Genomic DNA, 13,336 nt, shown 5'->3' on the forward strand with positions numbered 1-13,336 from the left:
AACTCTTATACCCCCTTTTTCTGCGCTTATTGTACTTCTTCCCTAAGACTGGCCTACATCAACTCAGACTAGGATTTGTTCCTGCCCCTCGCTGGGGCCTGTGAGTTGTGAACTGTGTTAAAGGTCCTGTGCCATAAATCTGGCTGCCAGCTGTGACCTTGAGGTATTAATAAGCATCCCACGTACCCACATTCCAATCTGGTACACTGGAAAGAGCTAAGTAAAGGAGAGAATGAAGATGGCCCTTTGAGCAGGCCTCAAATCAAAGGAGAGCAAGGATTGCCTCTAACGTGTAATGAAACCCTCAACACAGCTAGGTAATAATAACAGATCATTTGTATACTGCCTTCCTGTACAGATTAGTGTCCACTCAGAGCAGTGAACAAAGTCGGGGCTATCATCCCCATAACACTGCCGGGTAGCTGAGGTGGAGAGGAGCAGCTTACCCAAGGCCACCTCGTAAGTTCAGGGCAGTAGTGAGATTTGAACCAGCAAAGTGCTGCATCGCAACCCAAACCCCTTAACCACTATGCTACACCAACTCTCAAGTGCTCTCAGGAACCTGAGAAAGATTGAAAGGAAGGGTACTCTTGAGTTCTCCTGCCTACCCATACCACTTCATATCCAATCCTAACCTACCAAGTAAGTGGGAGTGAAGAAAGGAGGGCAGAAGGAAAAAAGCTGAAGGACATGTGTATGCGAGTCTTCAACTCTAGTCTTCTCAGGTATGAATTAGCAAGCAAAATACATACGGAATTATTTTTCTCCTGAAAAGTAAAATATGTTCCCAAAGCAACAGCCAGAGTTTTCTTATTTAAAAATATTTATTTGCATATGAATTATAAAGGCAGCATACTCACAGAAATAACAATAGCCTAAACACAGGCTTTGCCTCCATTTCTTCTAGTTGAGTAAATTGTTAACCTGCTCTTGCTGAGAGTCTCACACAGTTATAACAACATACACCACATTCAGCAAAAATAGTCATCAATTGCTGAGTGATTGCTAATTGTTTGGCCCACAATACACAGTAGAAATGCTGCCATTTTCCCAAAAAATATAAAACCCCACAACAACAACTGTTTTCAACCTTTCCAGCCAGGACATTAAGTAGGCATTACAACTTCTGGAGAAAGAAATTATTTTTAAAACACCTACCACCCGGCACTGCTGACAGAGCCACTTTCCACCTGAAGGAACTACGCCAAAATCAATGCTTAATATAAGGCATGGTTAATGAGAAAACTTGTGGATTACAATCACACTCTGGGTTTTCTAAAAGCTTCTCCTGACAAGCTATTTAAATTACCCTGACCTTAAAGCAAATTTTCACATTAGGACTTTTTTATGAACACAATGCATCAACACCCCATCTGTGAGCTCGGTGAAACAAAAGTCATTAGACTCAGTCTAATGCAACTTAGCTACACAGATCAGACTGCTACGGCAGCTGAATAACAGTCAGAACACACACTGATTAGGGTTCAAGTTCAGTCCCTTTGATAAAAAGATACCCTCAAACCTCACAATAAGTCAGAGTGATGGCAGCTGCAAACAAAGGTCAATCTGGCCAATTTAACCAGGTTGAGATTATTACCAGCAGAACAAGTGAGCATCCCTTTGACCTTCACGACCAAGCCAATTTCTGATTACGAATTTAACACATTATCTAGATTACGAAATCCCGATGAAGTCAGATGTTTTCACAATTTATGGTACTATTTCATTGCCTTTGTTGCATCCAGATGACAATAAAAGACGAAAATAGGCTTCGCTTTTATGCACAAACCCACTTCTCCTTTTCCCTAGCAAAGGCTTGCCAACTTTTTCTTTTTCTGGAATGATTGCTCTGCTTTTAACAGCTGTGCAGTTAGCAAAAATTAGCAGGTGGAGGCTTTCTAACAAGTAGTGATGCGGCAATGAGGGAAAATGTCCCATGTGAAGCTCTGCTTGTCATTTAACTGCAGAGAAGGCCCTGGAGCTTTGCCAGAAAGACAGCTGGCAGCCCAACTCCAGTTTGGCCACAAACACTCTTGGCATGGCATGGGGCAAGTGGGATGGAGACTGTAAGATCAGGGTGAACACAAAAATGCCACAATGAATTCTAACCTTCTCCAGCAGTGCTCATGTCCAAGATTGTCAACTCCTAATCTGGAGACATCAGTTTCTTAACAATTCCAGGAGAATGATACATTATGCAGGAGTGACATCTTTAATGCTTGTGCTGCACTAGATTTCATATACCCTTCTTCCTGGGCCTTCTGTAACAAGAATTTTTCAGAGCTGGTTGTCATTCCGCACTATATTAGGAAACAATTTGATATTTAATAAACCTGAATTTTTTGTTTCAACCCTAGCTGTTTCCAAACGTCCCCATAGGCACGGTCCATCCATGGAACTCTGGCGGCTTTTCTCCAACTCTCTGCATGTTTAAATTTGCAAAACGTATGCACACTGTTTTGTTACTGCCTTTTCCACATGTTTACTGGGACGGCAGTTTCTCGAGTGCTTTCTTCTGTTGCGGGTGGACAGAGCAGCTTTTTTCCGTTCTTTGCCATAGGAACACATAAAGCGTTCTGAAGAATCCTCCTATCTCCACCCAGTTCCTCCTCCGAAGCTCTTTCCCTTCCTTACTGGATTTCTGTTCAGCCACGGAAGCCTCACTGCATAAGCAGCAGCATGCAACCATGCATGTGCCAACAAAAAAGCAAATCTGAAAGGCAGGCAGGCGATTTGGGGCTACAATGACAAAAGTGCCTGACCTCCCCTCAAAAACCACTTTTGTTTGAGACTGTTTGGAGAATGTCCAGCGACCTTGCTTGTGGGGACTGCATGCGGAGGATGAATTTTCGGAGCGACTCAGCTAAACGCAGATTTAAAGCAGGAAAAAGGTGGGAATAACAGGCTATGTGGAAACAGCCTCTTTTTAATTTTCAACTCCAACCATAAGGCATTTCCATTGAAAATTTAGCAGCTGAATGGGACAAATAATTCCTCTACCATTAACATTTTAAGTGACTCAGAGCAAACTTTTATGGTTTTTTTCCCCTCTTTGTGGATCATTAATGCCTTGGATCCAGCCAACTTTCCCCTCAACTTTGCCCAGTTCTCCTCCTTACTACAGCCATGTGGCTATTGTGCATGCCGTTTCCATGATCCCTACCAGAAAAACTGGTTGGATCCAATCCATTTGCTATTGAAGGCAAAGTATGTCTTTGGTCTGGTCCAGCAAAGCAGTTCTTTCATTCATACTTCAAAGGTAAGCGATCAGCAGGAGCAATGATTTCACCTCACATTTCTGGTCTTCTTCTGTATCCATTGCTCCTCATAATAAATACTGAAAATCACGCATTCGTACAAGTAAGTCTTTTTTAGCATGGTATAGCATTAAAAACCCCAGTATGTATTAATTTCTCTTTCAGTGGTCAAAACACTTCACAAATGTTGTTGTGAAGTGGGACGTGGCTCAGAGGCAAAGCATCTGCTTGGCATGCAGAAGAACCCAGACCCAAACCCCTTCCATTAAAAGTATCAGGGAGTAGGTGATGTGAAAGACCTCCACCTGTGATTCTGGAGAACGGCTACCAATGGTATGACTCAGTATAAGGTAGCTTCATGCCCTGTTGGAAAACTAAAGCAGGCCAGTATGATTTTCCCTGTGCCCCTGATGCGCGTGAGAGGGGCCGCTGAGTGAGTCTGGGGCAGAGGTGAGATCTGAACTGGGGACCTCCTTAATCTCCTTAAAAGAGAAGATAAGAAATTATGTGGGGAAACCACGGCGACTTCTGTTACCTCCAATTCAATGGAAGAGCTCCGCTAATGAATTAACCTGCTTTAATCATGAGTAGGGCCATTATGTTTTCTTTCTTTTTTTTCCAGAGGGGCTCTTGTATCCTTCAGATTACTCAAAGTCTAAGTTCTCCCCTGTGCCAACCAAAGGCAGGAATGAGAACGATTCAAATTCTTAACTGCTGTTCCTGAAAAGGAGTCCAGAGCTGGGAGATCACCATTGCTCTTGACAAATGCAGGCAACATAAAGAATTATAAACTGCTCAAGGACCAGATGGTCCGCTTTTGAGCTGGATGTTCATTATATAGCCCTCTTCTCTCACACACACTCATTCACACATACATCAGCTGTCCTTGTCCAGTCAGCTCCAATAATCATTTAACTCAAGGTCTGGGGAAAGGTAACGAGTATTCATTAACAATGCACAGATAGAAGGGGCTGGTTAAAAAGCACATCCTATTAACCTTGATTGCTGGTTCCTCATGTAGGGTTGAAAGTCTGGCTGATGCGCACTCTTGTCCAGCCAATCCAGAAACAGCCGAGCTCTTCGCCTTCATATTTGGCTGTCTGCCTGCATCAGTGCTGCCTGAAGTTCAGCAGGAGCAAAGACACCAAATTCGGTGACAATGCCACCAGTGATCAGATTGTGAGGGGTGACATCAAAGGCCGGATTCCAAACACCAATACCTGGGAAGAAACAAGAACAATCATGCTACAAATAAACCCATCTAGTTGTTCATTGGCCCAGCTAGACTAACCCCCCCACCCCCAAACTAATTCTGTAAGTAAAACTAAGGTTTTCCAAATGGGACACAGGTTTTCATTTATTTATTTTTTGGACCATTCCTTCAACCCTAAGGAAGGAATGGTCCAAAAAAAATAAGTGAAAGGAGTTTGAAAGTACTAAATAGAATGGAAGTTGAAAAAACTTCCCTTGCAGCCAGGAGTCCTGTGCAGAAAGACATTTCCTGCCCCTATACTAGGGCAGTCTGTGACTACAAAATTAACTCTCCGTGATTGACAGGATGTCTTCCTATGAGAACAGAAGTGTCCAACATTTTTCATATTATTAAACAACCCTGGATTCTGGTGTGTTAGAGGACGCTCAAGCTCCCTTGTTTTGACTCAGGCAAGCTTACTGTGAAAATCTGAGATGTTTGACCTATATTGACTGGCACGTGCACGTTTCAAATCACTGAGGATGAACTGAAGGTGATGGTGTTCCATTTTTTGCATGCACCCATCCCGTGCTGTAGTACCTGGTGCTGCAACCCGGGCTCCATTGATATCTGTCAGCTCCTGGCCTGGCCGCTCCTCAATTGCAATTTGTCCTCCATGTTGCAAGCTCAAGTCACATGATGTTCGAGGTGCTGCCACATAGAAGGGAATCCCATGATGCTTTGCAGCAATAGCCAGTTGATAGGTTCCCACTTTGTTGGCAGTGTCTCCATTGGCGACAACTCTGTCTGCTCCCACAAAGACAGCTGGGTAGAAAAAGATTTTTTTTTAAAGCCTGAAGTTTCTTTTGTGCTTCTCTGTGGGTGCACAGCAGGAAATAAGGATATTAGAAATGAGGCTGTAGAATACATGTGCAAAACTCCTTTTTGTGTTGTGTGTGGATATAAGGTAATACCTGATGAATTTCAGGTTGAGTAAGCAGATGAAAAAAGGGGAGGAACATTCTTTTCCTCCTTTTGTTGTTTCCTTTTGTCTTATCAATTTTTTGCCAGCCAATGATTCTTCAGACTGTGGCAATCACAGGTGGAGGACCTATGATTAATTGTGGAAGGTGGAGAGCTGGGGAGACTGAGAGAGGAAACTCTTTTCTCCTCCTGTATCCTTCCATGCCTCTGTGAATTCCCTTCATGTTCCTCCACAAACAGCTTGCATGAGGATCCAGAGATGGCCGTGGCTGGTTCAGCCTTGAAATTCTGTAGTCTGGACAGACTACCGGTGGAACCAGAGCCTTACAGAAGCAAATGACAAACTGGATACCTGAGCCTTCCCAGCCCATCAGCACACGTTGAGAGGATGATGGGCCTAGGACATTCCTTCCCAAGCCATTTGGCCTCCTCCTCCTGCAGCCAGCCCATCTGTTGTATATGTATGTGCTAGCCTCCACTGCCAAGACAGTATCCCAACTCAAGAACAAAGACCAGCACACGGCTTTCAGCACTCTTTCTGTCTAGTTTTCGTAACAGGGCTGCAGTGAATGTAAAATGGACACAAACACGTACACCCCATTATTTATTTAGAGTATTTCTATGCCTCCTCTTCAAAGCCCTGCTCAAAGTAGCTTACAATTAAAAACAACATTTAAACACAAGCCATTAAAAACAAGCCATTAAAAACAAGCCATTGGATATAAGCAGCAAAAACATCCATAGAACAGACGCGTACTATTTTAAAAACTTGTAGGATAAAACCCCTAATTAAAAGCCTGAGTTAAAGGATGTAGCCTAGTGCCTAAAAGAAGGTAAAGTAGGTGCCAGGTGAGTGTGAAAGGGGAGGGCTTTCCAGAGGTGAGGAGGCACCACAGGAAAGGTCCAGTCTCTAGTTGCCACCCACCTCACTTCTGAAGATGGGTGCGTAGAAAGTACCATAAGCCACTGACAGATCTGTGACAAAAAATGCATCAAATACAGAATCACAACAGCTTGCGAAGAACAGTGTGTGCGAAATAGCTATGTGGTTTTTGTTTGTTTGCTCACACACAGTTTTTCCTCTGAAGAGAAAAAAAAAACTTCAATGCATGTTTAAGGCAGGCAAGATGTTGGGAGCAGGTGTGGCGTTGTGGCTAAAGAGAGTAGGCTGTGGCCCAATATGGGATAATAAACACTGGCCCACCTTATAGGTACATTGCAAGGATTACTCATATGATGTATGTGAGGAGTTTTGAACATGAAAAGGACTGTAGCAGGGCTAAGTACAGTTATTTCCTGACTGAATATTGTAATACAGTTCACCCTACGTCCCCATGTCCCTTTCTGAAGCAACAGACATTGTCGGTCATTAACCAAGGCAAGGAAGATAAAACCACGTCAGTAAAGGGTGCACGGGGATCTTCCCTCTCAGGCTTTGTGTCCCCACAGCAGTCATCACAAATGATACTAGTGCCATCAACAACTGTTCAGAAGGCAAAACTGTCTCTGGAGAGCAGCCCAATTGCTACACGTTTGTACACAAGGTTGATTACTAAAGCAAACTGCCACCGTAAATTGCTGGCACAAGAAACAGTATGGAGACTGCTTAGCAGCCAAGCAGAAAGAGGAGCTCTGAAGTACTCACCCGACACCTTTTTCTCCTTCATGGTCACAGATGCCATGCTATCAGCAATGAGCGTGGCAGGGATGCGCTCATACACTAGCTCATAGGCTGTTAGCCGGGCTCCCTGATTATATGGCCGTGTCTCAGTGCAATAGACATGCTCCAGATGGCCCATAGCATGCAGGGAGCGAATAATGCCTGCAAAGATAACATCATAAATACTGAAGAGAGATTGGATCATACTGGGCACAAGAGGAGAAAAACTGGAAGCTATTACCTTAGAAGGGATGACAATTGCATGGTTTCAGCAATACAGCCAGAATTCTCTTTGACTCAAAGGAAAAGAAAGTGAGGGAACCGGGGCAGGGGATGGGAAGGGATCAAACAGCAAAGGATTGGGATTGGAAACCAAAACTTCTGACAAGTGAGGTGGTGCTTCATTATTTTGTACTTGAATTTGGGAAATGCCCTTTGTATACCTGGAGAGGTCACTTACCAAGAGCAGTGCCATAACCGGCAGTGGCCAGTGAGCCTGTGTTGCAGTGAGTCAGGACTACCACCTTGTCCTGTCCTATTTGCTGCAAGAGGTGGCGTGCCCCATGTTCCCCGATCCTTCTGTTGTCTTTCAGGTCTTTCTCCAACATGGCTTCTGCCCAGCTGATCACACTATGATCACATGGATAGACATTTGGATTTCGTTATTTCTACTAACCAGAGCCTGTGAGCAGATATTTTAACCATTTGCACAACAGGGCCAGCTACCAATATGATTTAGGGTTCCACAAGGCTGGGAAAACCCTTTAGTTTGCAGAAAGGTATGTTTTTTAAAAAGCGGGGGGGATCAAGAGTGGTGCAGTGGTTAGAGTATCAGACTAGGATCTGGGAGACTCAGGTTCGAATCCTCGCTCTCCCATGGAAGCTTGCTGGATGACCTTGGGCCAGTCACATAGTCTTACTCTAACCTACCTCACAAGATTGTTGTGAAAGTAAAATGAAGGGGAGAAGAATGATGTAAGCTACCTTCCATTCCCACTGGAGAAAAAGGCAGAGAGTGAATGAGTGAACAAAAGAAATGTTAAGAGGCAGAGCTTTTCAGTGGTGACACTGAAAGGCCCTCCCCCTGTAGCACTGTCTGGCACTCACTCAGCTCTCTTTTAGATGCCAGGGCAAAACAGTTATTTTCACCCAGACTTTTAACAAAGGGTTTGATCTTTCAAATTGTTTTCACAATTTGCTTCTAGTCTGTTAAAAGGATCATTTACACTGCCAAATGTTTTATGCTGGGGGAAGGGGTGCTTTTATGCTTCTGAGCTTTATTGGCTGGTTGGTAATGGCTGTTAAATTTAATGATTTCATGTTTTTATGATTTTATCTTGTTTTATTTTGTGAGCCATCTTCAGTGAGCCTCTGAAGAGATAGCTCATAAATGTTAGAGAATTGGACTAGGATCTGGGATAGCCAGGCTTGAATCCCCACTTTGCCATGGAATATTACTGGGTGACCTGGGTCAATCCACACTCTCGACATGAACAACCTCACAGGGTTGCTGTGAGGATAAAATGGAGGCAAGGAGAACAATGTAAGCTGCTTTGGGTCTCCTTTGGGAAGGAAGACGGTATATAAAGTAAGCAAGTAAGTAATGCATATCTGTACATGCACAGAGCACAAAAGGTTCCCTGTTTTAATTGCTAATGCAACACAAAACTGCAAAAGCAGCTAGTGTGAGGGAAGGAAAGAAGAGACAGAGGTGGTGGAGGGGGAATAAACTGAGGGAATGGGATCTCCCCCCCCCCCCCCACAAACACGAATTCTCACAGCATGCCTCTTGTTCTTGCCAGTAAACACAGGGATAGAAACGGAAAAAGGAGATCCCCACCTTTCTTGCAGGCTCTCAGCAGTAGCCCCTTCCCGCTTGGCCTCCTGGCAGACAAAGTCGCCCAGTTCCTGAGCTGCCCGGGACATGTTGACAGCTGTAGGTCGAGCACTCACTAGGTAGTTCAGCGAGTCCAACACAAAATTTTCCAGCTTGCTGACACTCCATTCTGCATTTCCTTTACTGTGCAGCTCCACTGCCAGACTCAGGCAGCCTACAATAGCAATGGCTGGAGCGCCTCTGACCTAAAAGGAAGGAAAGAAGGCTCAAGTCTAGATTCACACCCCTTTACACATGAAGACAATGAGATTAAGCAATGGTGTTGAAAAAACAACCTCTCTGGAAATACCATTCACATAAACATACGCTAACATAAAGATAACAAAAAGACAACTCAGCTCTGTTGCTAGTTACATAGAGAGTCCACTGATCAGCATTTCCCAGCAGTTGTTTGTGATGTTGAAAAGCTTCCTGTCCGCTGGCCCAAATATACACAGCATCATGACACCAGCAGCTTTCTGAGACATCCCGTGATGACATGTGGCATATTTTAACTAATACAGAAAAGTATTAAGCTTTTAAATGTTACATGCCTGCCAAAGGGCGTGATATAGTGAGATGCTTCTCAATGGCCTCTATGTGGGAGCTGTAATTTTATAATATGTAGGAGTAGCGGATGAAGGGCATTTAGCTGCATATAACAAACAACAGTATCAAGCGGGCCCAGTTCGCTGGATTGACTGCTGGTGCGAAATTTAATTATTGTAAGAATCACTCCCTTACATGCTAGTTTTCTACATGCACAGAAAAAAACTGTTGTGCAAAAGCTGCCTAGGAAAGCCAGTATCTTACAGTGATTATAGTGTCAGACTAGAACTTCGGAGACCCAGGTCGAAATTCCCCACTCAGCGAACTTAGCTCATTGGTGATACTGAGCTAGGCGCTTTCTCTCTACCTATCCCACTTTGCACGGTTGCTGTGGAGGCAGAATAGGGGAGAGGAGAACCACATATGCCACCCCAGGTTCCTTAGAGAAAGGTTGGGATGAAAACACAGCTTCACATATCCACATAATCACTAGAAATCATGTTAAACAGATGGGCCTTTGTGTGAGAACAAGAAGCGCGCACGTGTGTGTGTGTGTGTGTGTTACAGCTGCGTTATTGCAACTCCTACTGGAGTCAAGGCAAGAGGCCAAGAGAGGTGGCTTGCCATTGCCTGCCTCTGCATAGTAATCCTGGGCCTCCTTGGAAGTCTCCCATTGAAATACTAACCAGCACCAACCCTACCTAGCTTCTGATATCTGCCTGTGCTATCCAGGAGAAGAGAGAGTTACAAAACCTGGTTTTGGCCACAGTGAAAAAAAATCCAATTATCTTGTCCTCTTTCCAGAGTGGTCTAGCTTTATAGAATGAACCTCACACCCCATACTGCCAGATTGCCTTCACTTCAGATCTTAGCCATACTGCTCTACATGTCTGTACCCTTACTCAGAAGCCCTGTTCACAACTTACTGCGAATGCACAGAGAATCGATATAGAAAGCTTATACTTGAAGCCCTATTCACGTTAGAGTGAATGCTCATACAACCTGCACTAGGTGCATATACTAATTTGCAAGAGCCAATGTGCTTTCACTCTACAAATGAAACCAGGGACCAGTAGCTGGATAAATGTGGGGGTTCAATCACCTGTTCAGCTGTACATGTCTTTAACGTAGTATCAGAATTACTCAGCACACACAGGAAAATTAAGAGTAACCTGCATGGGGATTGTACGTGCGTACACGGTATCTTGTGAACAGGGCTTTTTTTTTCTTTATATGTGCACTGAATTATTCTCATATTTCATTCAGCGCACATATGGCTGAGCGCATGATTTAATCCCCACAAAGGTACAGGTCTCCTTGTTTCATTTTTAAAGTGCAATGTGGTAGCTCTTTCTTACAAACCGGAGTACATATGCACACGCGTATCTGCTCTAACATGTGAACAGTGATAAAGTCGACCCTCTATGAGCCACCTCTCTCCCACCCAACCCGTCCGTCGAGCTCCTTTAATAGCATCATGTGTGTACTTTAACTTGACTCAGAGCAGAGCCTCAAAGGCGAGGCTGTTCCTATCTCTGCTGCGAAGGCTTCACCTGTTGAATTACTGCCCGCCATGCAGAGGGAACAGGCTGCAGGCGGCAGACCTAAGTGGGCAGCAACGCTTGCCTTCCGCCAGCTCCCCTTCCCCATCGCTGCACCTTCATAGCCCGGATGGCCTCCCAGCCCTCGCGAACACCGCCAATGTCTTCGTAAAGGCTCTGCTGAGGCAGCAGGAGCTGGTTGAGGATTTGCAGGGAGCCCCTGCGGTAGCAGACGGCTTCGAGACTCATGGTCGCCCGGGAGGTCGGACAGACGGAGGCGGAACAAAAAACAGGGCCGGCCACGAGCCACGTGGTTGAGGCTGCCTGGAGTCACGCGGTGTTTGCAGGGTCCTAGAGGAAAGGGGTTCCCGCAGCCGACTCCCAGGCAGGCGTGATGATACGTGGACTGCATAGTGGAAGTCCCTGTAGTGCACCAACCAAGGTGCTTTAAATTTACAAAGTAAGAAAATACAGGTTGTCTTTCACGGTTATGGAATGTGTAATTTCCCACTTTCTGCATTCTTGCTTTAAAACATATCTGGGTCGGATCAAAGAGCACCGAATCCAGCATTATTTGCAAGATGTCAAGCATTAGGTGAACTACAAGATACCGGCCATCATCGGTACTCCAGTGGACAGCATGAAAAGTTCTCTTGTTGTACCCATCCTGCTCTAGATCCTTTAACTGCGTATGTCGCTTTATTTGGGTCTACTGCTGCTTTCCGTGACGTTTTTGGCATCATTGCCTCTCTATGCTGTGAAGGTTTGACAAGTAGAATTATTCCGTCGTGCAAAAATACATGGCACTTCTAGACCAACTAATCCACTTCCTAATATTATTCTGGCAATTACTAATAATAAATATCAACACCCACACTTTACTAATTATAGGGTTGCCGCCTGAAGAGCTCCAAATTAATGGACCCCAGGGCTTGGTTCAGATGTCACGAAAAACCATGGCTTGTATGTGTTCATGAAACTAGAATTCAGCTAATGGACAATTAAGTAAATAATGACTAGTCTCAACAAAATTATGATTTCATTGATCATGGAGACTGCTACTGAGTAAGTGAAAGGCAGAGCAGGAAAAATCAAGAAGCATTTCAGTTTTGAGCTGCTCAGGCATCACTGTAGCCTGGGAGTATTTATGTACTTTAGTTATTTACATTTTTGTCTGCCTGTCTGTTTTCTCCCAGGCATCTCAGGACACAAGGTGGGTAACAACAATGTAAAAACAATATAAACAGTAATAAAACAAAACATTAAAACAACATATTTTTTTAAAAAATTAGACCTCAGCCAACAGGGTATTCATATTTGGTTCGGACAGGGACTATATGCTATGCTATTGGGTACCTTCTGCTGATGCAGATATGTGCCACTAGGAAGTTTCCATGTTGTGTAACTTGCCACGCACGTAAATTAGTTATGCATTGTTTCAGAAGATTTAAAATCTGTTTGACTTTATGCTTATTTTTAAATTTCCTGATAGCATACCTTATTGTATCTCTTCACCGAATATCCTAACTGTTGTTCAGTGAACATCCTAGCTGTTGATTAATTGTATCTCATTTGCACTGTATAATCCACCTTTGATCTCAGTGAGAAAGGCAGACTATGAATGAATGAATGAATAATAATAATAATAATAACCATAGTTAGTAAACCATATATTTAAGTTGTTCTTTGCAGTTATAATCCATGTCTTTATTCCCACAAGATTTCTGTTAATTTTAATATTCTGTGTTCTAATAAAGAAGAGTTTGTTAAAATAAGTAGTAAGTGGCAAGCCTAAGTAAACATAAACCTTGTAAAACATGTTTGGCAGGCTTTGCTCACTGCAATCTGGAAAAGGGTGAAAGAATGTGAGCATGCACACCAAAAATGGTAAAGTCCTTTAGCTTATATTTTGTTTAACCACCAGAAACAAAAATGAAATCCTATTTTCAATCAGTTCAAAAAGCAGATAGAAATTTTGTTCCGTTGCGACCTTTAGATAACCCCATGTGTATTTGGGGGAGAGGGTAGCATTCCTCTGACCCCCCCCCCCCGTCCATTTAATAATGCCTACATTTGAGCTTATTTCTTGCAAAAGATGATGGGCAGCACAACCCTGAGGCCCACCGTGCCACCGGCATCCGTGTACCTGCAGTGCCCCTCAGCTGCTCCCTAAGGACTTCCACAGGAGAGCCACACTGATGATTGCACCTGGCAAGGCGTGGCTAGGAGAGAATGATCCCTAGTTGCCCTGGCAACACTGGCAGAATCCACCAATTG

General features: G+C 43.9%; 1 protein-coding gene across 1 annotated transcript; it reads right to left on the minus strand.

Moving 5' to 3' along the window:
- Positions 1–833: 833 nt before the first annotated feature.
- MRI1 (methylthioribose-1-phosphate isomerase 1) lies at positions 834–11,320 on the minus strand. Its single transcript, XM_054982102.1, has 6 exons — positions 11,177–11,320; positions 8,934–9,175; positions 7,554–7,723; positions 7,079–7,255; positions 5,050–5,274; positions 834–4,477 (listed from the first exon to the last, which is right to left on the minus strand). The coding sequence occupies exons 1-6, from the start codon at positions 11,306–11,308 to the stop codon at positions 4,344–4,346; spliced, it is 1,080 nt and encodes a 359-aa protein (XP_054838077.1). The 5' UTR covers positions 11,309–11,320; the 3' UTR covers positions 834–4,343.
- Positions 11,321–13,336: the final 2,016 nt, after the last annotated feature.

The sequence above is a fragment of the Eublepharis macularius genome, chromosome 6 (assembly GCF_028583425.1).
Source record: "Eublepharis macularius isolate TG4126 chromosome 6, MPM_Emac_v1.0, whole genome shotgun sequence".
NCBI classification, from domain to species: Eukaryota; Metazoa; Chordata; class Lepidosauria; order Squamata; family Eublepharidae; genus Eublepharis; species Eublepharis macularius.

What these genes read in the sequence shown, in the direction of transcription:
- MRI1 (XM_054982102.1), bottom strand. Translation starts at nt 11,308, where the DNA reads ATGAGTCTCGAAGCCGTCTGCTACCGCAGGGGCTCCCTGCAAATCCTC. An exon ending in GCTGAGAGCCTGCAAGAAAG is followed by an intron (nt 7,724 to 8,933) that starts GTGGGGATCTCC and finishes ATGTGATCATAG; the next exon opens with TGTGATCAGCTGGGCAGAAG. An exon ending in AGCCCGGGTTGCAGCACCAG is followed by an intron (nt 4,478 to 5,049) that starts GTACTACAGCAC and finishes GTTTCTTCCCAG; the next exon opens with GTATTGGTGTTTGGAATCCG.